This window comes from Durio zibethinus, chromosome 22 (assembly GCF_047325235.1).
Source record: "Durio zibethinus cultivar Kanyao isolate XHJ-2024 chromosome 22, ASM4732523v1, whole genome shotgun sequence".
In the NCBI taxonomy this organism is placed as follows: domain Eukaryota; kingdom Viridiplantae; phylum Streptophyta; class Magnoliopsida; order Malvales; family Malvaceae; genus Durio; species Durio zibethinus.
This window is the reverse complement of record NC_143183.1, coordinates 2,683,617-2,708,681: the sequence shown is the minus strand read 5'-3', so window position 1 is coordinate 2,708,681 and position 25,065 is coordinate 2,683,617. Positions and strand designations below refer to the sequence as shown.

Below are 25,065 nucleotides of genomic sequence, written 5' to 3'. Positions count from 1 at the left end.
AAATCACCTAGCCACTCACATGCTGCCATTGCCACAATCATCAACACCAACCGACGAATCAATTCCTTCCAGAGGCAGAATCGGTTAAGGTTACATCAATTTCAAAAACAGAAAGCAACAAACCCAAAATAGAACCAACACGGTTCAGCAATCAAAAGAAGCAGACACAAAAAAAGTAAAGAGAGAGGCAGAAATCAGAGAATAGCTACAGTGCTGGCCGATTTGACATTCCGAGACTGAGTCCAACGAGAGGATCATTAATCTTGGAACAGCCTGATATTGTGTCGTCTGCATCAGTTTCAGAGGATCTTCGAACTTTTTATTACCCCCAAACACTTGATCACTTCAATTACAAGCCTGAAAGCTATTCTACTTTTCAACAAAGATATGTGATGAACTTCAAGTATTGGGGCGGAGCCAATGCTAATGCACCAATTCTAGTAAACCGTATATTGGCTGTACCAAACTCTAATAAATATTGTATCTGAGTCTGCTTTTTCCGCACTCTTGCTTTGTCGTCTTGCTAACGATAGGAATCTTTCCTCATTTCATGTTAACTTCGAAATCTCGAACTAATTAGGATACTGCGCGTTCCTCTTCTAATTGCATCGGCTTGAGCCCGGAAAAGAAGTCTCTGATTTGCTGTTTGCTAAGATCAGAGGGAGGTAATTCTTTTCGTTCATTTCATGGAACTGAACTTTATTCTCAGTGGGCCGTCACTGCTGTTTTGTGATTCTCAGTTGTTGTGTTCTTGTGTTTGCAGTTCTGTTACTTGGTTTGCTTCACCTCAACTTTGTACAACTTCAAAAAAATTAAAAAAAAAAAACTCTAACTCTTGATTGCTAAAATCGGTGGAAGGTAATTTCGAAATTTCTTTGAAATCATACCGCTGTTTGTTTGCTTGTTTGCTTAGATCACGGTATGTACTGCCCCTCTAAGCATCGTTATGTAAATCAAGAAATTTAATTACAGTCATTGAGCAGAGACTATACGTGAGGAACACTGAGCTGGCAGACAAATTTGGCCAGAAGAACAAACTTCCATGTCCTAATCTGCAGAACGTTTTTCCCTGTAAAATCATGGATAAAGTTCAGATTTTTAGCTATTCCCCCACGGCAGAAATTTCCCATCTTAGCATCTTGAAATTTTCCAAAACAATTTTAAAATAAATTTCATATCCAAAACAAAATTGGTTTTTTTTTTTAATTATGCAATTTTTTTATAGACATGAATTGAGAGTCAATCGGCACCTAATCTTTACTGGGTAGTGTTCATAAAAAAATTTGAAAAATTAAAAGAAGAGAAACGTGACAAAATAATATATATATATATATATATATTTCTTTGGTGTAATTGGTTGTAAGAAAAAAAAAAGTTGAAATATCCATTACATTGGAAAATGAAAATAAAGAAAATAAAAATTATATGATTTTTTTAAAATTATAATAAAAAATTTAAATATAATAGATAATTTTATAAATATGTAACACTTACACGCACTAACGAAAGAATCATTTTGTTATAATGACAAAAGTATAAAAATCAATATATGATCTTTTAAATTGTAGGGATCAAAAAGTTACGTGATCCAAACAATATCTACATATTATATATCTAAATTTAGGGTCTTTGTTCTTGTTTCTTTGGTCAAGTGGTCAAATAACTTTTAAGAGGATATAAAAATTTTGATTTCAAAGCAAGATTCATTCTCTTTTCTCATGAATTATATCCACTGATATACCAAGAAAAAAAAAGATTTAAAATCTTTACATAGCAATTAATAGTGAAAACCAAATAACTATACGCATTAAAAAAATCAATTTCAATTGAAAAAAAAAAGAAAACTTTCATAAGATACGGACAACTCAATTTAACTAAAATAGTAATAAGTAAAATGAAGAGTCCTAAGATATTGTCTTGTTGGTTTTAATAATTTCTTGTCGTAGTGAGCACTTTATAAATGTTTGTTTAACATTATGGAGGTTTCATAAATTATAGGAACAGAAAAACATAAGATGTAATCATATTAATTTCAATTATCCGTACATAGATTAAAAATAATCTCCTATCTCACTTGTACTATCCACATTTTTAAAGTCATTAAAAAAGTTGAAGGTTAATTTGAGTAATAAAAAATTGCTTTGCTTTGTTTTCTCCGCCTCCAGTTGTCCTCTCTCGCTTTTTTTCCTGTCTTCTTCCATTATGCTCTACTTTTCTTCTTCAAATCCGACCATCAGCAACGCCGGTGTATGGATCATCTCTATTGGGGTCAAAAGCAAGGCTTCGCAGATCAAATGCTGAGTGGAGTTGGACGGTTTTAGCGCTGTAAAGGTGGGTGTTGGAGCTTGAAATCGCAGGTGAAGCTAAGATGTTGAAAGATATGATAATAGATAGCAATGTTACTAACGTTGTACTTAACGTCAGTTTCAGTTTAATGTTCATAGCTTTTATATATATAGATATATATATATATATCTTGGATTTGCAGTCTCTGCATATTTGAAGTGTTAGGATAAGTTCTGTTGTGAGGATTTTTTCTATGTTTCTCAGTTTTTGTGTTTTCAATGTTAATCAAATTTTGCATGTCTGATTTTTTACTTTTTTTTGTCATATATCAGATATGATTTATACTGTTATCCATATTTTTTCTCAATTTAAGAAAAAGAATAATAAAAAAAATTTAATCCTAATTTTACTTGGAAGTTTATTTAAATCTTAATTTTATTTTTTCCTCAACTAATTCATTAATTGTTTTGATTTATTTTAACTTTTATTTTTTTTAGTTAAAAAGAAGTTCGAGTTTTCGTGGCTGTTATATTATAAATAAACGATGACAATGAAGAACATTGAAAGACTCGCCAATTTGGCTCTAGCAATTTGCCTTTTTTATCTATTCTGGATTAATTTTAGTTTATTAATTACATTTTGATTTATTATTGAAAATTACCCTTATTTGTATTGAAGGGACAACTTAGCGATGGAAGGTTCAAAAGATTTAAGAGTAATTTTGGTCTTAAAGGAAGCTTCTCCAAAAGCTTCATTTGCTTTCATTCTCCAGAAGTTTTATCTGATAGAAGGGTAATCGGAGAAGGGGGAAAAGCATGCTATACACACTCTCAAAAGCACTCCAAAAAACAGAGAGAGCAGCTTGTACCAAAACTATGTCAACGTGGACCACTAGGGCTAGCCAGGCCACCAATCTGGCACGGCTGTCCTCACCAAAGTCAACTTATTCAACTCCTCAAGCTGCCACCCTCATCCACTACCGTAGCCTCACCGCCAGTGGCGGTGGTACTACCGTTTCACACTTTTATCACCATTTTATAACAATGATAAGAAAAATCATGTCTTTCTTCATTTTGAGTTGATTTCAATAAAACAAATGTCTTTTTTTGGTGATTGGGTTTTGTTGCAGATCGTTGTGGACCTCCAAAGTTGAATTTTTGGGAAGACCCCTTGAACCCATCTAAATGGAAAGAAGTGCATGTAAGTTTTTTTTTTAATATCTTTTTAATTGTTTAGTTGCTTTTTTTTTTTAAAACCCAATTCCTATGCCTCGTTGAAGTATGAATCTATAATATTATTAATTATAGATATCTGTATCATGTAAAACATTAGCAATTCATGTATTTGTTACATGTTTTACATAAAATATATTTTTTATTTTTGTTAAACTTACATATGATCTTTATTAAAATTTTAATTCATGTCACTTTCATATTTTTTTTATCATATCACAGTTTAGTAGTTTAAATTATCTGATTTAATTAATTGGGAAGCTGTGAAGGAAACAAAAAGGCATACAGGGTGTGGATAAAAAGGCTGTATAAGTATATGGAACCTTATGCTCTCAAATCTCCAAGGGCTCCCTATTTGAACTAGAGGAATGACATTAAATTCACAAAGATACAAGCTAGGCACAGACATCGGTTTTGGGCGTCAAATTCTTTGAGAAAAATTTCAAGAGACTTGTTCATGTAAAGACTTCAATTGATATATTTGAAATTTAATTTGGGGTTTCAACATCCACATCCACGACTTGGCCTTTTAGAAGATCAAGACCATGCACCAAAAATGAGGTCATCTATATGACTATATTATGAAACTGCAATCTGTATATAAAAGGGAAAGCCCAAGTTATCCGAATCAGAGTTTTCCATATATAATAGGCGATCCAATATGATTACATATAGTATTCTATTTCAACCGTACCCCAAGTAACCAAAACAAGAAAAAAATTATTGAAATTGAAATTCATAGAAAAAAGAAGGCTGCAAGTGACAAAAAATGAATTCTAGCAGGTTAGATTTGGCCCAGGATCAACACCAAGCTGGTTACAGTAATCGGTATAGTACTCAATCCGTCTCTGAACTGTAGCAGGGTTTCCACCATCGCACTCAAGAGCCCCATTAATGGCACGAATAGTTGCCCCGAAGCCTTGGCCTATGACAGGTTGAACAGAGTTCACCCAGTACCACAAGGCGGTCTTGAAGGAGATAATAGGGTCTGTGGCGACGGTTTCAGGTGAGTTTAGTCCATCGAAGCCGATGCTCTCCCCAGCTGGTCCATAGTTGAAATTCCAGGATAGTTGGATTGGTCCACGGCCATAGTAACCTTTATCAGGGTTGCATGGATACTGGGTATTGGTCTCATCACAGTAGTCCCTTGTTGCACCGTTTATCTCTTCAATGTAGCAAAAATCTGCATAGACAAAAAGATTTTGCTCAATCACTATTATCTAGTAACTTTTAGGTTCTTATAAATATATATATATATATATATATATCCATGTCTGTCAGGAATGTGTCGGACACGAATACTTAAAAAAAATAGAGCAGACATAGTCTCCAAATTTGAGTTTATGAAAGGAAGAGAGGGATCCTTACGTCCAGTCTCATGCGTGACATGTCCAAAGAAAGCTGCAATCTCACGCTTGGAATCATCAATTGATCCAATCCTGCCAAACTGAGGATAAGAATTGAGCGCTTCAAGAAATGCTGCTCTTGAGTAAAAGTTCTTCCCTTCGCAACTAGCTTCTGCCACTTCCAAAATGCCATTAAAGAATTCAGGTGTGACTATTTCAGCCACTGAAACATTGTTTAAAGTTGGTGGTGGATTACAAGGACCCTGTTGGCACCCGGTGCCACAGTAATCATCGCCAGTACCACAATACCCCCATCGGCTACAACATAGCCCTTCTGCACAGCCACAGTTTTGAGCCCTTACGGGCATTGCTCCAGCAATAATTCCAGCCAGAACAATGGCTAGTAAACCATTTTTCATATTGGCAAATAACATTTTGGAGCAGAAATTTGGAGTCAGATTGAAGGTGGGTTGTGTTTGATGGAAAAAATTGTTGAGGGTGAGAATCATATATAGTTGTGGGATTGAGAAAACAGGGGGCAAGTTGCTAGCGTTTGAAAGTCAAAATTGAGATGCAGTAGTGTTTCCAGAAGGAGCAAGTGGTCAGACTTTGACTTGGTGCGCGTTTGCTTTCTGAATCACAGGACTGTACGGGCATATTATGTCGTGATTAATATTGTTAAGAGCTCTTTTGAATGATTCAAACCATATCCTTAAACAAACCCAACATGCTATAATTCCTACTCTTATAATAATGAAAAATACTGTACCCGTATACTAGTTCAATTGCTTAATATAATTATTTTTGAAAAATAATATCAATAAATTTTAAATTCAAATTTTAACATTTATATTTTATAATTTTTTTATATTTATAAAAAAAATAGTTATGAGAATTTAAGAAGTAATAATTGATGCGGTAGGTTTGGTAACTTAATTAATTTAAAAGAAAAAAAACTTTAAATTTAATATAAACTATGTAATAAAGTATATGTAAATGTAATTTTGAGGATTATTATTTATTTTTTAATTTATGAATTTGTTGAATTTTTATGTAATTGTGAATTCGAAATAATTATAAATATTTATAAATTTAAAATTCGGCTTCTTATACCGTTTCCAAATATAGAATACAGTAAATTTTAATTAATTTATTCATAATATGTGCAATTCATATAGCAAATTAAATTAAAACCCACACTCTCAAATTTATTTTTTAAATATAGAAATATTTTTAAAATTTTGTTTTTCATCGATTAACTGATTGAAGTACATAATTTTTTTTTAGTTTTTATAAAATTAGAATGGTAGCTCAAAAAGCCATAGCCACCTCATTTCAACGAAAGTTTATTCCATTTAGTTGACTTTTCAAAGAAGAGGAGAGATTCCATTAACACGATCACCGCCACTATCAATGATTGTGGCTTATTTTTCTAGTCAAAATCATTTGCGTTGCCTTTGATGCCAGCCCTAAAGTGATCATTCCTAACTTCTGACTTTTTCAGAAGTCATAAAAGTTTATCAATCCTAAAGTCAACCAACCAAAATTAGTTTGTCAAATATATATTTATATATATTGTTAAAAATATTCAAAACTTAATTAATTCCTATATTCACTTTTTATATATCACGTACAAAAAATTTAATATTTAAATTTTAACGTCTATATTATTCAAGCTTAATTTCATATTATGACCTATTTTGAATAAAAAATTCCTTTACTTATATGATTATTTTAATAATTAATATATATTTACACCAAAAAAATATTGTATATTAACTAATAGACAAAAACTTAAATGAAAAATTTTTTTATTACGATTAAGACATGCATGCATTTCATAAAACTGAAAAAGTAACTTATGATGGGAAATAGAACGAACGTTAATGTACGTAAAAAGAATAGAAGTAAAAGATATAATTGAAGATTTGAAATAGTCTACAACTAGGGATGGCATGGGTACTTATGAATTAGAAATTTGCCAAATCCTAACATGCATGATGAAGCCATGCATATATATATATATATATATATATATATATATATATATATATATATGGGGATTGGCAGGGGCCATGACTCCCAAATTTTTTTTTTAATATCATTTGTAGAAGAATATTTTATTTCACTAAAAAAATATTTAGTTTTTTTTAATAAAATTATTATTTGACTCTTCTTTTCTTATATTTCTAGCTTCGCATTGATTATACTCATATATATATATATATATATCAATAAGTTAATAAGTCATCCAATTTATAAATGATATACTACAAGAAGATAATATTTTTCTTTGTTTTACATAATAAGAAATAGTAATCTCTCATTATAACTTTCTCAAGATTTGAGCTTGACTTGGAGTATCTCGTTTGGATATAAGTTTGAACATTAAATTACATAAACTTTTACTAAGAAAAGAAAATATTTTTAAATATTAAAAGAAAATGTTAAAATAATAAAATACTCTTAACCACTATCACTTAGATAAGTTTATATATTTTTGTTGCAATCAAATAAATCATTAATTTTTAATTTGCACTCAGATAAATATTTAACTTTTAATTTATATCCAAATAAATTCTTAATTTTTAATTTAAACTTAAATAAACTTTTAATATCAATCTTTCATTTGAATATAAAAATTTATGTAGATACTCATCAAAGAATAAAGATTTATTTGGATATAATAAAATTATATGAGTTTATTTTTTTTTAAAGAAAAGGTAAAACAGTTTAAGAATTTTTTTTTAATATTTTAGCTATAAGAACACATCACATAAAATTTGATAATGAAAGGCAAAGTAATTTATTGATGTTTAATGATATTTATTTCATTTCATGGAACAATATTTTTTTTATTTAGGGGAGTAATTAAAGTAACAAAAACAAGAAATTAAAAGCAAATTCTAGCAGGTGAGATTTGGCCCGGGATCAACACCAAGCTGATTACAATATTGAGTATAGTAGTTAATCCGAGCCTGAACCGTATCAGGGTTTCCACCATCGCACTCAATAGCCCCATTAATGGCGCGAATGGTTGCCCCGAACCCTTGACCTATGACAGGTTGAACAAAGTTCACCCAATACCACAATGCCGTCTTGAACGAGATAACAGGGTCTGTCGCGACGGTGTCAGGCGAGTTTAAGCCGTCGAAGCCAATACTCTCCCCTGCTGGTCCATAGTTGAAATTCCAGGATAATTGGATTGGTCCACGGCCATAGTAACCTCTGTCAGGGTTGCATGGATATTGGGTATTGGTCTCATCACAGTAATCCCTGGTTGCACCATTTATCTCATTTATGTAGCAAAAATCTGTACAAATAAAAGCAGGAAAATCAGTAAAGTGAAATGACTGAAATTAATGTTTATTTACATACTTGCTTATAATCTTATATTTTTGCATGTAAACAAAGAAATTTTTTTTATAATGAGGTCTGGGTAGGCCTAATTTTCTTTTCGGACGATTTTAAAGGTATACTCTTCTATATCTGACTGATGCATTCACGATTTTAACTATTCAAAAATACTCATCTCCTTACTACTTAGATTAACTCTTGTGTAACAGCGGATTCAAATGGTGAAATAGTGGAAAAATAAAATTTAAAGTAAAATTTTCTCTTGTGCATGCTCAAAATTCTCTTGAACATTCTTTTCGTCATAATTGATAAACTGTTAACAGTTTTTTATTTATATTATAAATAATCAGTCTTGAAAAAAATTTTAGATCCGAAACTGTGAATTAACTTATAAAAATATGGAATTCTGTTTATGTTTGTGAGAGAAGAGAGATCTTACGTCCAGTCTCATGGGTGACATGAGCAAAGAAAGCTGCAACCTCACGCCTAGTATCATCAGCTGTACCAAACTGAGGAAAAGAATTGAAAGCCTCAAGAAATGCAGCCCTTGAGTAAAAGTTCTTCCCTTCACAACTTGCATCTGCCTGATCCAAAATCCCATTAAAGAACTCAGGTGTTACTATATCCGCCACCGATTGAGCCTTTACCGACACCGATCCGGCAAGAAATATTCCTGCCACAACAATGGCTACCAGACCTTCCCTCATATAACTGGGAAATAACATTTTCACACAATCAATGTTAATTGCTCTACGTTTGATGTAGAAATATGGTTGAGAGTGGGAGTTATTTATAATTGAGCAAAGAGTATGAAAAACATAAATAGACGATTTTGAAAGCGTCAATATTGACGTTCAGGAATGTTAGAAAGCGTAAACAGAAGGGAACAAAGAGATTTGTTAGGCTTTTGACTTGTATGCCTTTGGTCCTAATCATGTAACGTTGTTGATAATTGAACCTTGTAAACATTATCTCTTAATCATAAAATATATTCATTCCCCTACCCTATATTTGAGGTGATGTTGTTTTACTTTCTAATAATTGGATTCTTAAACTAGGAAGGAGAGATTTTGATTTCAAGTTTCATCCAACTTCAATTTTTTTCCAAATCTTCATATCAAAATTATGCTGGTTATGACAATCATTGTGAAACTCAGTTGATATATTCAATCAAAGATTGTGTTTACACAGTTACCGTCACAATTAATGGCAACGTTAGTGTTATATCTAAGTCAAACGCAACCTAACAAAATAAATATAGAAGCAAAAGAAGGTGTGTGCACTCCATATATCTCCTTTACCTTTTCTATTTTTTAAAGTATATGCTCTCTGAAAACCATAAAATTATTAATGTAGTTATGTAATTTGTTGATAGACTAATAATTTTTTTATTTTGATAATTAGGGTTCAATCCATGCAATTTTAAATAACAAACTATCAAATATATTGACAATAAAATTTTTTAACTCTACAAACATGATTAAGATGATAACATATTTTTTTTATATATTTAAAAATATTAATTTTAAAAAAGATATATTTTATCATCTTAATGTAACTTATAAAATTAAAAAATTTTACTGTAATGCATCAAATAATTTCTCATTTTAAATATCTTAAAAATATAAAATTTTCAGTCCACAACAATAAGTTGTTACTAAAAAAAAAAAAACTAATGAAAATTTTTATGGACAAAAAAATCTTGACCGTCGCAATTTAATAATTTCATATAGGTCCTTCTTCTCACGAAAATAACGAGATTATTATGTTTTCATGGTAATTTAGATCCTTGATAATAAAATCAAATGATGGTCAAAATTATTGAATCTACTATGTCAAACATTATAATAATTAATTTTCATATTACTGTCAAATTTCTAGAAATATTTTTAAGTTACCCAATACCGAATAGCCGCCACTAAATGTCAACTTGAAAAAGTAAATAAATTAATAAAAAATAGAATGCAAATGAATCAGGGAGATGGATTTCAAATTTAATAATTATTGAATCTATTAATTAATAAGTGATTAATTTAATTAATTAAAATTTATATTTTTTAATAAAAAATTTTAAATTTAAATTTTATTAGTGATTTATTTGTTGAGATTATATCAAAATATAATTTATAATTATATATCTTATTTTAATATAAAATATATCTTATTTTATAATATAATATATCTTATTTTAATATAAAAGACTAAAACTTATTTACCTTAAATTTTTCTTAAAAAAAAAAACAATTATTGAATCCACTACTTCAAACGTGATAATAATTAATTTTCATATTACTGTCAAATTTTTAGAAATATTTTTAAGTTACCCAATACCGAATAGCCGCCACCAAATGTCAACTCCAAAAAGTAAATAAATTAATAAACAATAAAATAAAAATGAATATTTCAAATTTAAATTAATTAAATTTTCGTTTTAGTTTGACTTGCATGATATCATTTTTTTATTAAAAAGAATAGTAATAATTAATTTTAAAAATTTATATTTAATATATTATTAATATATAAATGTTATAGTTTATTTATAAATCAAGTGATGATACATTATATCATTTTATTAATGTGATAAATTAAATCATATCATTTCATTAATAAATAAATTTTTAAAAAATACATTAATTTTATATATTTATTTTAAATACATACATTTATTCATTAATAAAGTACTATCTTATTCATAAATAATATATATATTTTATATACTAAAAATACATCAATTATAAAATCTTAATTCCGATATTTTCTCTAGCCAAGCCCTTTTTTTTATTCTCATCTGCTCAAGCTATTGATGCCAAAATTGTTGGAAAAAGACAATGCCCCAATCATGAAGAAAATATTGCCTTTTTGACCATTTAAATTTGTACGCCAATAAATTTGACCCTCAAATCCGAAGTTAAGCTCAAAATTAAGTTAAATTTCTTTATTTTGCTTTTCTTTTTATTTAAAAGTCAGCAAATGGCCATCTTATATAAAACAAACAATCATAAGCTAAAAGGATTCCTTGCCTCATTTAATCTTGGCCAGCAATGATCCATTATTTCAAGGTTTTTCCCAAGATCCCAAATACATGGCTTTAGGGAAACATCCCTTTCTCATTAATTTCATAAATATTATTACTCTCGTTCTAAGATTTGAATCCAAAACTTTTGATTAAGTATTGGAGTCATTTCCTTTTAAGAATACATCAAATTATTAAGGCAAGAAAAGGATATGACTGAAACAATATTGGAGAGAGAGGGGTGGGAAGCTGCTAATTTAGTATAAATTCTAGCAGCTGAGGTTATCACCGGGAGCAACACCAAGTTGGCTACAATATTCTGTGTATAAGTTAATCCGACTCTGAACTTTAGCAGGATCTACCCCATTACACTCACGGTCACCATTAATGGCTCGAATAGTTGCTCCAAATCCTTGGTTCATGACTGATGCAACACTTTCCATCCAAAACCACACGGCAGCCTTGAACGCTACAAGAGGGTCATTGGCCACGGTTTCTGGTGCGTTTAACCCATCGAACCCAATGTCATTACCAGCTGGTCCGTAGTTGTAATTCCATGATAGTTGCAGTGGTCCTCGCCCATAGTAACCTTTGCTTGGGTTGCATGGATAGTCTGTTCTGCTCTCATCGCAGTAGTCCTCAGAGGCGCCACCTTCCTCTTCTATGAAGCAAAACCCTGAAAAGAACAACACAACATATTGTTTCTTATTAAAATTTTGTAGCATTAAGATTATAAATTTATTAGTTCAAGAGTAATAAAAGGATTGAAAAGTTCATGGAATTCACCAGTTGCAGAATTATTTTCTATCAAGCAAGAGGAAAAAAATCAACGATAAAGATGGAGTAAATGGACATTCTCAGCCGACAATTATGTATTCTATTTTTAAGATGTTGGACTCTTAATTTCAGTAATCAGGATTTAAATCTTGACATCTTAAGTATAAAAAAAATGGACATTCTCAGGAACTCAAGTACCATTTTTTGCATTTGAGTTTAAGGTTAACCCTAATAAAAACTAAGAATTCAGTATTCTGTAATTAGAAAGCACAACCTTTGGCCTCTCATATATACCATCTTAAAGAGAGAAGTAATAACCTATCATCCCACGAGTATAATTTTTTATGACCAATCACTCTGCTTTTGTCTTTTGGTGTGACATACACATATAACAGAGAAGAGGAACTAGTTTCATTTCTTTTCAGGTTTTTGAAAATACTAATAACTTTGATTTCAGTATTGTCCATGGGCAGAAATTATTCCTTTTAAGTTTTTGAAAATATTTCAGAATTCAGATATGAAATTGCAACTATGACTAGGGAGGTATCTGTTGGTAAATACTGTGCATCTAAGTTTTGGAAAAGGATAAAAGAGATCTTGGTAAATACTGTGCATCTAAATTTTGGGAAAGGATAAAAGAGATCTTACTTCCAGTCTCATGGCTAGCATGTGCAAAGAAAGCAGCAATCTCACGCCTGGAATCCTCAACTGAGCCAATCCTGGCAAACTGAGGATAAGAATTGAGAGCCTCAAGAAATGCTCCTCTTGAGTAAAAGTTTCGTCCCACACAAGTTGCAGGTGCCTGATTCAAGATCCCATTAAAGAATTCAGGTGTAACAATGTCAGCTATTGAAACACCATTGTTAACACAAGGACCCCCTCGGCAGTTTACACCGCAGAAATCAGAACCTGTTCCACAAAAACCAAATCGACTGCAACATTCAGTTGCTGAACAACTGTTACCACATTGAGCCTTGACCATTCCAGGCATGGCTCCAGCAAGTATTCCTGCTAGGATAATAGCTATAAAGCTTTTTTTCATGGTGAGGGTTGCCATTTTTGCTGGAAGTTGTATTTGGATGTGAAACTTTGCTAGACATTGAGACTTATTTATAGCTTTGGACAGAGCAAGAAAAGCAATGAAGACTACGGGTCTTTCGGCCTAACTTTGTCTAGTAATGATGAAAACAGTGGGTCTTGTTTTGGAAGGTGATGGGAAATTTCTTTGGTCATTGATACTGAAATTTCCACTTTGATTTTTCAATTTTTTGTTATCCCTTTGTACGGTTGCAGCAATAAATAATCAAATTTGCTTAACTGGGAAGAACTTTCATTCTATATTATTATTACAAGATTTTGGGGTCGATGAAGCTTCCAATATCTATGGAAATTATTACAAAACACCTGCAACGTATGGAAAATGTTATCATTTTTTTTTTTTTTTGCATCATTTAGCTATGTTATTATACAGGAAAAGCTGATAAACTCTCTCTCATCCATTTACCATTTCATTACGTTTCAAATTTTTCAGTCAGTTTCTTCTGTTGACGGTTCAAAGAAGACAAGTTCAATACGATTTTGCTTCTTTTTATTCACGTTTTAAATTGAACTCGATCACCAGGGTCTGAGATAAGGTTAGCTTTCAATTTCTATAGAACTATATGTTAAACTAAAAACCGTAGAAAATAAAATGGGTAATATTTAATATTAATCAATAATTGTCAAATATAAGTTTTATTTTTATTTTTATTTTTATAATGAAGTAAGGAGAATCGGTGTCTCAAATTTGGGTATAACGAGTAAAAAGAGTTAATTACTGTATATATGTTTAAAAAATATCTATGTTTAAAAATTCACATTTTAAGATGAATATAATTTAAAAGAACTTTTCAAACTCTTTCCATTTGTGTATAAAATACTATATTATATATGTTCTTTTTGCTAATTTCAAAAAAATTATTTTTATATTTTAGCTAGTATTTTGGTGAAAGGTAATATTAAAAAATAATATATATGTTAATATTGAATATTTATACTTTCAGTATTATCTCAATAATTATTAAAGGTTATAAGTGTTCATATACTGATATTATTTTCTTTTTTTTTTCTTTTTAGTTGTTATATATGAATTAGTGAAAATCAAACAAATATGCTTAAGGATTTTCTAAACTAAAATATCTTTATATATATATATATATATATATATTTGAAATAATGTCAAGAGGTTTTGGACTTTATCTAATACATCACCATTTCGGAACCATTCAAGTAAATTTATTTATGTCGAGTCTAATGAATTTATACCTAAACTTTACTCTATATATTGCTAATATATAAAGTAAATATATTTTGTTTTATAAAAAATATATGTATATTTTTGGAGAAGGAACATTATTATTTTTAGAAATATCCAAAAGTTTGTAAGATGGACATTCAACTTCACTTGAAGACGGTATTCTTCAATGAATTTTCTTCCACTGAGTATACAAATATTTATAACCTTTGTTGTTGCATACAATCTTGGCTTCTTGTTCTTCAGCCTCGAAGATCAGACAGTTAAGTGGAAGTGAAATTCAGAAGCACAAAACAAACTGAAATTCTGAACTTCATCAAAAATGTCAATGGAAATGAAATATCTTGATTGCATATCGGTTCCAATAGGAATCCCAACAGTGGTAGCCTACCATATTTGCCTCCTCCATAGAATCATCAAACACCCCACTGGCACTATAGTTGGTGTCAATGCAATTAGTCGTCGTTTTTGGGTTCATTCCATGATGGATGTTCGTTTCGCAATCCTTTTTCTTTCCCGTTATTTCAATAGGTTTAACGGTTTTAAGTTGGATGTCCATCTCTGATCGACTTTTTTGTCTTCAGGATGTGGGGAAGAATGGAGTTCTTGCAGTGCAGACGGTAAGAAACAACATCATGGCTTCAACAGTGTTGGCATCGACAGCAATCATGTTAAGCTCACTCATTGCACTGTTGATGACGAGCAGTGCAGGTGACAAATCCGCATGGAATTTGGCTTCGGAGACAGAAGCAAACAAGCTTTTTCGATCAAGTATTTTTCAATATTGGTTTGTTTCATGACGGTGTTCTTGCCCAATGTACAGTCCATTAGGCACTACAGTCATGCCAGCATCCTCATCAACATACCTTTCAAAACGATGTATTCGGATCAGCACCACCGCAATCTAACGGCTCAGTAAGTGGCGGCGACTGTGAATAGGGGCAGTTATTTCTGGTCATTAGGACCTCGTGGGTTCTACTTCTCTTTGCCTCTTTTTCTGTTGATCTTTGGACCCATTCCTATGGTTTTGAGCTGCTTTGTCCTTGTTTTTATGCTCTATTTCCTCGATTTCAACGTTGAATTCGGTCCAGCAATTGGCGTTTCGGATGATAATCGTGATGGCAACGAGGATGGTGCGGAGCTCGGTGGCTTAAGTTGATCCATCAACATTTAGAAGCTGCGTACAGATCAACTGCTAGTTTTAGCTTAGCAGAATAGTTAAAAGACTGATAATGAGCGATTCTCATTCAATCCAAGTTGAATTGATTTCTTTTCACATAAAAATGACTACTGGTTTCCCTGTTTTTAATGCTCTTATTAATGTCCGATGTTTAAATAAAAACCTGAAAACTTCTTCCACTTACAGATGTGTTAAGTATTATATATATATATATATAGATATAGATATAAATTTATTTATTTGAATAATTCGATTTTAAAATCCGAACAATTTTTTGCAATTGATTGAGGTCTTCACATTATTAATAAATTAATTTGTGTCAAGTATAACTAAGTTCCAAAATTGTTATTCCTTTCCCTATATAATATATTTGTTTGTCTAATAATGTGTAATTTGAAAAATTAAACAAAAATCATCATTATTTTCCCTTATTACTTTTAATTATACCTACAACCTCTTTTTTCTTTTTCAAAGTAAAGGAGGGGATATTCCATTCATCTCAGTCTCTGATTCTCTCCCTTTTCCCTTGTGTTCATGGTTCGGAACGGAGTATGGGAATTGTTTGACAAATATAGTTACACCAAATCAGACACTTAGAACAAAATGAATGAAGGGCAGAGTGACACATCTATTGAGGAATCTAAACTACATTCCATGGCTATCACTTGGTTTGATGTAAGCACAGTTTTTCCAATTTATGGTAACAAACCCTTTGCTTGCATAGAACTATACATAAGCATTTATATGCCATGGGCTCCATCAATACTCCAAGCTTTTGTTTATCTCTATATGTAAGGGCATCTCAATCACACTTGAAGTCTTCTTTTTCTTTTTTTCTTTTTAAACTTTAGTTTACATTTCACATCAGGATTTTTCATCAACTAATCTGCATGAATGGTTCCCTTTCAATCACGGCTATGAAATACATGCATTATGTTTGTATATTTCAAATATGTGCCTGTATCGTTCATCATTTCCAAATGTGTGGGACTTTTCCCATTTCTGGAAATTGTGGCAAAAATAGAAAATTTTTGGAAAATTTTCTGGAAATTGAAAGAGAGAGCAACGGGAAATGATCGCAGATGGCAGGGGTATTTATAGAGGAGCTGTCGTCGGGTTCGATTTTCCGATTCTTAACTTAAATGGGCCAAAGGCCGGAAACAGTAGATGGGCAGATTGGATCGATGCTTATAAAGTGACCAGAATCCGGTCCAGCTGGAGATTGGGGCCCTGTTGCTGGGCCGCTGCTGGTTTTAAGGCCCAAAAAATATTGATAATACTAAAAATATATATTTATTGAAAATTTACAAATCCACATAATTTAAAACATTTACTTTTATTGATTTTATTCAAACATGATAAAAAATTTTATTTCAACTTGGATACTTGGATTTACCGTACGGTTACAGAAAAACTGCCCAGTAACTGTCTAAAACTACGCCATTTTGAAGGACAATAAATAAATAAACAAATAAAAGAAAAAAAAATGTTAACGTTTGGGGTTTTGCTTGTTTTAAAACCCTAACATTTTGCTTCACCTGAAAGCCGACGCTCTTTGTCTCAGTCACTTAAAATGGAAGGCTCCGTCGAAGAAACGGCGAAAACAGTTTCCGATTTAGCAATGGATTCCGCAGATCCCGGTGAAACTCAGAGCAAAAAGTATGTCTCCTTTCCACCCTCTCGCTACTTGCTTGTTTGGCTTCTGAGAAAATTAGTAGGAAATCAAAAGAGGACTCAATCGGATATTTTGATTATCAATCTTATTTTCTTATTTGTATGAAATGTGTTGACAGCGCTCGTAAGAAGGAACTTAAAAATAAGCTGAGGGAAGAGGAGCGTCGCCGTAAGGAGGAGGAAAAAGCCGCCAAACAGGTACTTGATTGTTTTATGTTTTTTTAAAAAATTATTTTTATTCTATTTATTAAGCAAAATGTGAACTTTAATACAGAACTAAACTATATTTTTGAATACTAGAAATTAAAAAAATTATCTTTTTTAATAACAAAATTTTATTTTTTAGTTTTATATGGAATGATTATCTATTTTTAAAAATAGAAAAAATGTAAAAAATTTTGAATAGAAGGTTAAATTGTAATTTCTCAAAAGTTATATTTAAGTGTTTTATTAGTTGCTTTTACTTTTTAGCCATTTTTGAGAAATTAAAATTTAAATAGTTCAAAACACAAGTAGTACAAGTAACAACTGAATGAAGCCTTAATTTTCAATACTGGAAATGTATCACCAAGATTATCTTCCTCATAGTGTTATTTATCGTTACTGGAATCTTACTATTTCATTATGATCTTTTTGGTAACCAAAATATATTTTTCTTAAGGCTGCAGCCAAGGCAAGCTCACAAAGTCAGAAACCTGTGGGAGGTGATGATGAAGATATGGATCCCACGGTATAGACCTATAGTTCACTGATTGCTATAGTAATGCTTTCAGTAAATTTCTTGGACATAATGTTTAATATAACCTTTTCTTGTCAGCAATTCCATGAGAATAGGCTGAAATTTCTTACAGCCCTGAAGGTCGAGGGAAAAAATCCATATCCTCATAAGTTCTTCACATCAATGTCTATCATTGAATATATAGATAAATATGGAAGCTTAGGCTATGGGGAGCATATTGAGGATGTATCAGTTTCTTTGGCTGGTATTTAAATCAGGCACTTCTACTCCCATCGAATAGCATCCAACGCATCATGGTTGCTTTTCATTTACTTGTTTTTGAAATGACTATCAATTTGTGTTTCTTTTATGCTAGGGCGAATTATGAGCAAAAGATCATCCAGTTCAAAGCTCTTCTTTTATGACTTGCATGGTGATGGTGCCAAAGTCCAAGTTATGGCTGATGTGAGGTATATGATCATATTTTAATCATAGGACTTGCATGTTCTTATTTCTTTTTCTCCAAATTTCCTCTTGTTATGGAAAGTTTTATGAGAAATTTGAGGTAAAAACAATTTACTTTATCCTTGATGTTAAGATTTTCTCTGCATTTTACACTTATTGCAACAAAAAAAAAAAAAAAAAACTACGCTTTTAGGTGCATCATCCAGCTAAATAATTGAGCACATTGTGAATATTATATGTATTTAATTTCAATATACCACTCATCGCAACAAAAAAGCTACTCTTTTAGGTGCAATATCCAGCCAAATAACTGAGCATGTGTTGAGTACTTTATGTATTTTATTAAGTATATCGTCTGTTTTTGGATCTTCTTATGATCCCTTTTAGAAGAAATATACCATATATAGTTGGTTTGCTATATGTATTTGACATCTATATCGTGTGAAGAAGATTTACCATGCTTTAGGGTGATGTTTTAGTTTTGACCTTCTCATTTGTATACACGGAACAACTAGAAAATCTTGCATGTATATTTAACTCCAAGAAGGCTATGACTAATGTTTGAAAGGCTTTATTGCTGACATAAAAGCAAGCTTGTATTAACCACTGAAAAATGCTATAGTTGATATATAGCTGGCTCTCTTGCCAGACATAGGAGCAATGGTTGGAATTTCATTTTGATATGATGTTTTCTGTGCTCTCCTATATGCCCTGAATAATTTCCTGTAAGTATAATTCTTGTGTCTCCTATTTCTAAACATTTAGATATTTTTAATCTACTGAAATCTGTATGTATTTATCATTAGTGTGTGCATGAATAGATTTGTTGAATATCATCATGTTAAATACATACAAGTTAAATATTTTGGAGGCATTATCCTGGCATCCTGTGAACTTATTCAAGTTGAGGTTAGTGATTGTTAATGTGCCTTTCTGTCTCTTGTCCTGTTTCCTTTCCTTAATTTTCACTGCCCAACTCCAAACTCATACCTTTCTTTTTATATTTGTTTCTTCTGTTGCTGCAGCAAGTCTGGCTTGGATGAAGCTGAATTCGCAAAATTCCATTCCAGTGTGAAGCGTGGTGATATAGTTGGTGTCACTGGGTTTCCAGGTTGGGAAAATTATAAATTACTTCCTTAGTTCCCAAATGTTGGTCTTGTTTTGCCTTTTCTTGTCGAACTCCCTTTTATCATTGCTCTTTTTATTAAAATTTATTATTAATGACAACATGAAAATAAGCCTTTTCCTACAATGTAATGTTGGATCTATGGATCATATAGATATATTATTGATTAAACTTTCAAAAAATAATCATTAAAAACTTTTGAGTTTTAAAATATATATTAAAAGATTTAACTTAAAGATATGATGGCATGGGAGGCAAAGAGTACATTTATATCACACTGATAGTAAAACTTGTATGACTTGTGATTGTTCTTCATGACATTATGGTCCGTCTTTCTATTCTGGTAGTCTTCAGTTTTTGGTTGATGACTTCTTAATATGTCTCCATGTTTAAATTCCTTTATAGTGAGCTTTATTAGTTAACATTTCTCATAGCATTTTGTAAAAGATGGTGTGGAATTTTCCTCCTACCTCTATTGACAATCCTTTTTTTCTTTTTCTTTCTGTTCTTTTTTAGGTTAATGTGAACAATTTTCTACAAGATTTCTGCTCCTGCTAGCTCTGTTTTTCACTTTTTAAATTTTGTTCTTTGCTTCTTCTAGGCAAAACCAAGAGAGGGGAGTTGAGCATCTTTCCAAATTCATTCATAGTTTTATCCCATTGTCTACATATGATGCCTAGGCAAAAAGCAGGTCCTGATGCCATTGTGAAGGTAAACCAATGCGGTATGATTGTCTGATTTTTTCTTTTTTAAGATCTTTTGATGATAACAATTTTTTCTCATTTCTTTGCAGAAAACTGATGTATGGGTCCCAGGAAGTACTAGGAATCCTGAAACATATATTTTGAAGGATCAGGTACTATTTCATATTTAATCATAGAAACTTTGCTGGATATGCTGAAATTCTATTGGTCTCCTGCCATCAACTATTTCAAATCTTTAGCAGTCTTTGGCATCTGTCACCTAACGTGCCAGCTAAGCCTGTTAATTGAGGTTGCTGTAAACTGCAACAAAATTCAAACTTACATCAAGAAACTTGTTACATTGAATGAAGAATGGGATGGTTATTTAGGAACTGATCTTGTCATATATGCCAAGTTATTATATTTTTCCTCTTGCCTTTTATTTTATTTATTTATTTATTTATTTGTACATCCTGTTGGATGATATTACTCAAAACTGTATGTTGCAACTTTGGGGAAGTCATTCTATCTTATATTGTCAATCCCTGATACTCCACCTAATTCAGTTGGGTTTACATTGGCTTCTATTTTCGACACCAGGAAACTCGATATCGCCAACGCTATCTTGATTTGATGTTAAACGTGGAGGTTCGTCAAATATTCAAGACCAGATCTAAGATAATTTCTTATATACGGAGTTTTCTTGACAATCTTGATTTCTTGGAGGTTAGTCATCTGCTCAATGCATCAAATTATCACTTTCCTTCATATTTCTTCTCTTTTGGCAGTTTAATTAATATCAAATTTTCATCATTAGGTTGAAACTCCCATGATGAACATGATTGCTGGAGGTGCAGCTGCCCGTCCATTTGTAACCCATCACAATGAATTAAACATGAAGCTCTACATGCGTATTGCACCCGAGTTATATCTTAAGGAGCTAGTAGTTGGTGGACTGGACCGTGTTTATGAAATTGGAAAACAATTTAGAAATGAGGGTATTGATTTGACTCACAATCCTGAGTTCACTACCTGTGAGTTCTATATGGCTTTTGCTGACTATAATGACTTGATGGAGCTCACTGAAAAATTGTTGAGTGGTAAGTAACGAAAATGGCTTGACATTGGAAGATATGTTTCTGTTTGTTGATTTTATTCTCATTTTCTCATTTCTGAATTTGTTGGATTTTTTTTGACTCGATTAATCTGCAACAGGGATGGTCAAGGAACTTACAGGTAGCTATAAAATTAAATATCACGCAAATGGCCTTGATAATGATCCAATTGAGATTGATTTCACTCCGCCTTTCAGGTTTATCACCTTTACTCATGATGTGAACAAAACAGAAAACAGCCCTGAAAGAGAGGTTTGCTAATAAATTTAGCACTAATTTTTACAGGAGGCTTGACATGGTAGAGGAGTTAGAGAAGATGGCTAACCTCAAAATACCCAAGGACTTTTCCAGTAATGAATGTAACAAGTATTTGTTAGATGCATGTGCAAAGTTTGAGATCAAATGCCCTCCTCCTCAAACAACAGCACGTTTGTTGGATAAAGTATGTCTTGTGTCTTTCCTCTTTCTATTTGAATATTTTTTATGTGATATCAAGGCACTTTGGTGGCTTTTCATTTAGTAATAAGCTTTATGCAATCTGGAGGTACCATCTAATGTCCCTCTTTGAGGGAGTTCCAGGGTCAAGTGCTTTACTTTGCTAGCTTACCAAGCAGGATGGTACTGAATCTGTCAATTGGTTTATTTCCCATTAAATTGAAATGAAAGTTAAAAATGCAGGAGAACAAAAACTGGCTTAAGGGATCATATGCGAGTGTCCATTGATGTAATATTTTCTGGTCTCTATTTTAACATCGTTTGGACTTTTGTATTATATTACTGGTTGAGTTATACCAGGCAAGACATAGAGCAGTAATAACTGTAACTTTAATTCCGTTAGTGTTTATCTTTCCATAGTGGACATATGGCTGGTTGCTTAGGCAACTAGAATCTGACGTGGTTGCCCTGCCCTGTACCTGAACAATTATTTAATAATAATCCCAGTTCCCCTCCGGTTCATTTGTTCACATTGTGATTGTATATGTCAAATTTGATTCTTGTAACCAGTTTTTAGCTTCTTGGTGTGTACGGACGTGTAGTTGGACTGAGTGGTGATGTTAGGAGATGTCCATTGGGGTTGTGAACAACCAGAGCAGGATAAAATGTTTCTATGCTCACCTTTTCTGGCAACAAAGAGACCTAAGGGAACAATGTTTACTCTCCGGTGCATATGCATTGCCAATGCATGAATGCTAATGTTTTTCTGTGATTGCAGCTTGTGGGTCATTTTCTTGAAGATACATGTGTGAATCCTACTTTCATCATCAACCATCCTGAAATAATGAGTCCTTTGGCAAAGTGGCATAGGTCAAAACCCGGGCTGACTGAACGTTTTGAACTGTTTATCAACAAACGTGAAGTATGTTTATTCAACATCATGAATCAAGTGTGTTTTCCTTCTCTCCTATTCACTTAGGCTTACAGTTTCTGTTACTTCTAACTGCTCAGCTTTGCAATGCATACACTGAGTTGAATGATCCTGTTGTACAACGTCAACGATTTGCTGAACAACTGAAGGTATCAAACACTGTTACTAGTGTTATGCAGTAGTGGCAACATTAATTATATTATATAGGAACTTTTTGTCATAGAGATGTGTTGGAATTTCAGGATCGGCAATCAGGTGATGATGAAGCAATGGCTTTGGATGAAACATTTTGTATTGCACTTGAGTATGGATTGCCACCAACTGGTGGTTGGGGATTGGGTATTGATCGGCTAGCTATGTTACTAACAGATTCACAGAATATCAAGGTTCTCTCTCTTTCTCTCTCTCATCTGTGTGTGTTTGTGTTTTTATATCCACTAACCCATACTTACTGCTTGAGATTATTTCTTTGGCAAAAATACTCCATGAGATTCAGTAGTTGAATTTTTATTGGGCACACATAATCTCATGCATGTTATTCAAACAGGAGGTTCTTCTCTTCCCAGCCATGAAACCTCAGGATGAACCATCTGCTAAAGGTAATTAATTCAATTTCACACTGTTTAATTTCCTTGTTATTTGTTGGTTCTTTTTGGTGTCCCCGTTTGAATCTAGAACATTGTTTCAGTTTCATGTTTGGCTTGACAAAAACAGCATATAGTATTCATCGGCTAATGCACATGCCATATCTGCAAAGCTGACTCCCATGTATTTTGTTTAGTTCTTGATTGGTAATAATGTTGATCCGTCTTACTTTGTATTATAACACTGGATGGTTTGATGGTTTTAGCAGCTCCATCAACTTAGGGAGTTCAACCTGCTGAAATATGACAACTTGGCTTTGATCTACCGTGTTTTTGGTAATCCCTGTTGTAAGAGCTGTCAATTTTTGGATGTTAATTTTTTGAAAGAGAGTTCTTCAGTTGTCATTCAACTCTCTACATTAAGATAAATATTGCAAGTATAGATGTTTTGTCATATATGATTAGAAAGTCACCTGATTTTACTAAACTGAATATTCATGTCGAATGGTATCAAAATATTTAAAGCATTTTGCATTTTCTTACAAACTGACTCCAGCCAATATTGAAATGAGAATGATGTGGACTTGTTCGGAGCCTTTTGCTTTATTTGTTCTTGCAGCCATTTTTGTGGTATTAGTGTCACAATCTTAATGAGGAGTCATGAATCTTACATCTGACTGTATGTTAAAATTGATCTTGAGATATAAGTGTTTATACCACTTTCAACTTGTGAGGTAAAACTGTGAGATCCAACGGGTCGAAATGAACAATACCTCACAAGTTGATGTGAGTCACCGTTTCTTGTGTTAGGTTGATATGGGATGCGGAAGAGTTCATACTGTGTCTTGGAGTCGCATGAATTTGGAGATTTGAGTCTTAGCTATTGACAAATGGTATCAAAGCATTCCAGCATTTTCTTGTTTTTTTTTTTTAACTTGCATATTCTGCTTTTCTAGTTGGTTTAGTACATGTACGCTTGTTTTATAGGTTGACTTAGGCATAAGGAATTAAATCCCAATTTAAGGCTGCATGGATTTTGGCTTCAGATCAGAGCCCGTGACATTAGGAGGTGGTTTAAAATGCATTTTGCATTTTAAAAGTTCAATGATTTCATTTACAATTTTTTTAAAAATGCGCTGAATTCATCCATTCCTTAAATTACTGTTAAAAATACAGCATTTCATGTTGTTGTCGTCTAATTGTTTTTGCATGGATCCATTAAATAACAAACTATTTCATATTTTGAGATCGATTGTATGAAAAAACAACAAAAAAAAAAATTTATGTTATATCGTAATTTTAAATTTTTGTATAATTTATTTCTCAGTAACTTTTTTATTTATTTTATTAACTATCATTTTATTTTTTAGTATTTGTATTCATCTTTTTCATGATTTACCTTTAAAAGTTAAAATTTTAATATCTTTTAAATCTAAAAATTCATTTTTCTTAATAGATGCACATAAACCTATACCTTAAATGTTTAAACTATCTCAAATGATTTTTCATTTTTTTTCCACTCAAATTACTCTTAATTTTTATTATCTTCATATCTGATTTTTTCTTTTAGTCTTACCAGACATTTAAGCATTTTCAGTTTCATTTCAAATATGTAGTACATTATCAAAATTATCGTTTCATACTGTTTCTTAATAACCAACACTCAATTCCATAAGCCTTACAATGTTTTATATAATTTTACCTTTAACTTTAAAGATACATTATAATCACACTATAGTCCAACGGCATTTTGTCACCTCACTCGTATTTTGCGGCCCCAATGTGAAATGAGTTCATATTATTATTATAACAAAAGTCAAGCATGTGATAATTTACTCGTCTAAATTTGC

At 31.8% G+C, this 25,065-nt stretch overlaps 4 protein-coding genes, 1 long non-coding RNA gene and 1 pseudogene across 12 annotated transcripts; 3 read left to right on the top strand and 3 right to left on the bottom strand.

Moving 5' to 3' along the window:
* Positions 1 to 1,670: 1,670 nt before the first annotated feature.
* On the top strand, positions 1,671 to 4,025 carry LOC149512478 (uncharacterized). Of its 4 annotated transcripts, none has more exons than XR_016332010.1 (3): positions 1,984 to 2,331; positions 2,965 to 3,486; positions 3,780 to 4,025. It is a non-coding gene; the product is annotated as an uncharacterized LOC149512478 (long non-coding RNA). The 4 variants fall into 4 exon arrangements; XR_016332008.1 differs by having other exon boundaries at positions 1,985 to 2,331; positions 3,788 to 4,025; XR_016332007.1 differs by lacking the exon at positions 3,780 to 4,025 and having other exon boundaries at positions 1,671 to 2,331; positions 2,965 to 3,712.
* A 112-nt stretch (positions 4,026 to 4,137) lies between these two features.
* Positions 4,138 to 5,361, bottom strand: LOC111307707 (endochitinase EP3-like). The gene is made up of 2 exons (XM_022905819.2): positions 4,887 to 5,361; positions 4,138 to 4,701 (listed from the first exon to the last, which is right to left on the bottom strand). Exons 1-2 carry the CDS (start codon positions 5,296 to 5,298, stop codon positions 4,295 to 4,297), a joined length of 819 nt encoding a protein of 272 aa, XP_022761554.1. The 5' UTR covers positions 5,299 to 5,361; the 3' UTR covers positions 4,138 to 4,294.
* A 2,285-nt stretch (positions 5,362 to 7,646) lies between these two features.
* On the bottom strand, positions 7,647 to 8,994 carry LOC111307706 (endochitinase EP3-like). Its single transcript, XM_022905818.2, has 2 exons — positions 8,661 to 8,994; positions 7,647 to 8,177 (listed from the first exon to the last, which is right to left on the bottom strand). Exons 1-2 carry the CDS (start codon positions 8,944 to 8,946, stop codon positions 7,771 to 7,773), a joined length of 693 nt encoding a protein of 230 aa, XP_022761553.1. The 5' UTR covers positions 8,947 to 8,994; the 3' UTR covers positions 7,647 to 7,770.
* A 2,314-nt stretch (positions 8,995 to 11,308) lies between these two features.
* LOC111307705 (endochitinase EP3-like) lies at positions 11,309 to 13,108 on the bottom strand. Its single transcript, XM_022905816.2, has 2 exons — positions 12,660 to 13,108; positions 11,309 to 11,910 (listed from the first exon to the last, which is right to left on the bottom strand). The coding sequence occupies exons 1-2, from the start codon at positions 13,066 to 13,068 to the stop codon at positions 11,504 to 11,506; spliced, it is 816 nt and encodes a 271-aa protein (XP_022761551.1). The 5' UTR covers positions 13,069 to 13,108; the 3' UTR covers positions 11,309 to 11,503.
* Positions 13,109 to 14,517: 1,409 nt separating this feature from the next.
* LOC111307007 (uncharacterized) lies at positions 14,518 to 15,510 on the top strand (annotated as a pseudogene).
* A 1,462-nt stretch (positions 15,511 to 16,972) lies between these two features.
* On the top strand, positions 16,973 to 24,408 carry LOC111307704 (lysine--tRNA ligase, cytoplasmic-like). Of its 5 annotated transcripts, XR_016331920.1 has the most exons (18): positions 16,973 to 17,143; positions 17,278 to 17,356; positions 17,820 to 17,888; positions 17,976 to 18,141; positions 18,253 to 18,346; positions 19,367 to 19,452; positions 20,069 to 20,178; positions 20,261 to 20,323; positions 20,751 to 20,876; positions 20,968 to 21,250; positions 21,366 to 21,462; positions 21,551 to 21,707; positions 22,479 to 22,622; positions 22,712 to 22,780; positions 22,874 to 23,017; positions 23,179 to 23,230; positions 24,026 to 24,108; positions 24,203 to 24,408. XR_016331920.1 is itself a non-coding variant. In XM_089751498.1 (17 exons), exons 1-17 carry the CDS (start codon positions 17,058 to 17,060, stop codon positions 24,028 to 24,030), a joined length of 1,830 nt encoding a protein of 609 aa, XP_089607624.1. In that variant the 5' UTR covers positions 16,973 to 17,057; the 3' UTR covers positions 24,031 to 24,408. The 5 variants fall into 5 exon arrangements, 4 of the variants coding, with proteins under 4 accessions (XP_089607624.1, XP_022761550.2, XP_022761548.2 ...); XM_089751498.1 differs by having other exon boundaries at positions 24,026 to 24,408; XM_022905815.2 differs by lacking the exons at positions 24,026 to 24,108; positions 24,203 to 24,408 and adding an exon at positions 23,485 to 23,761.
* The last annotated feature ends 657 nt before the right edge of the window (positions 24,409 to 25,065 follow it).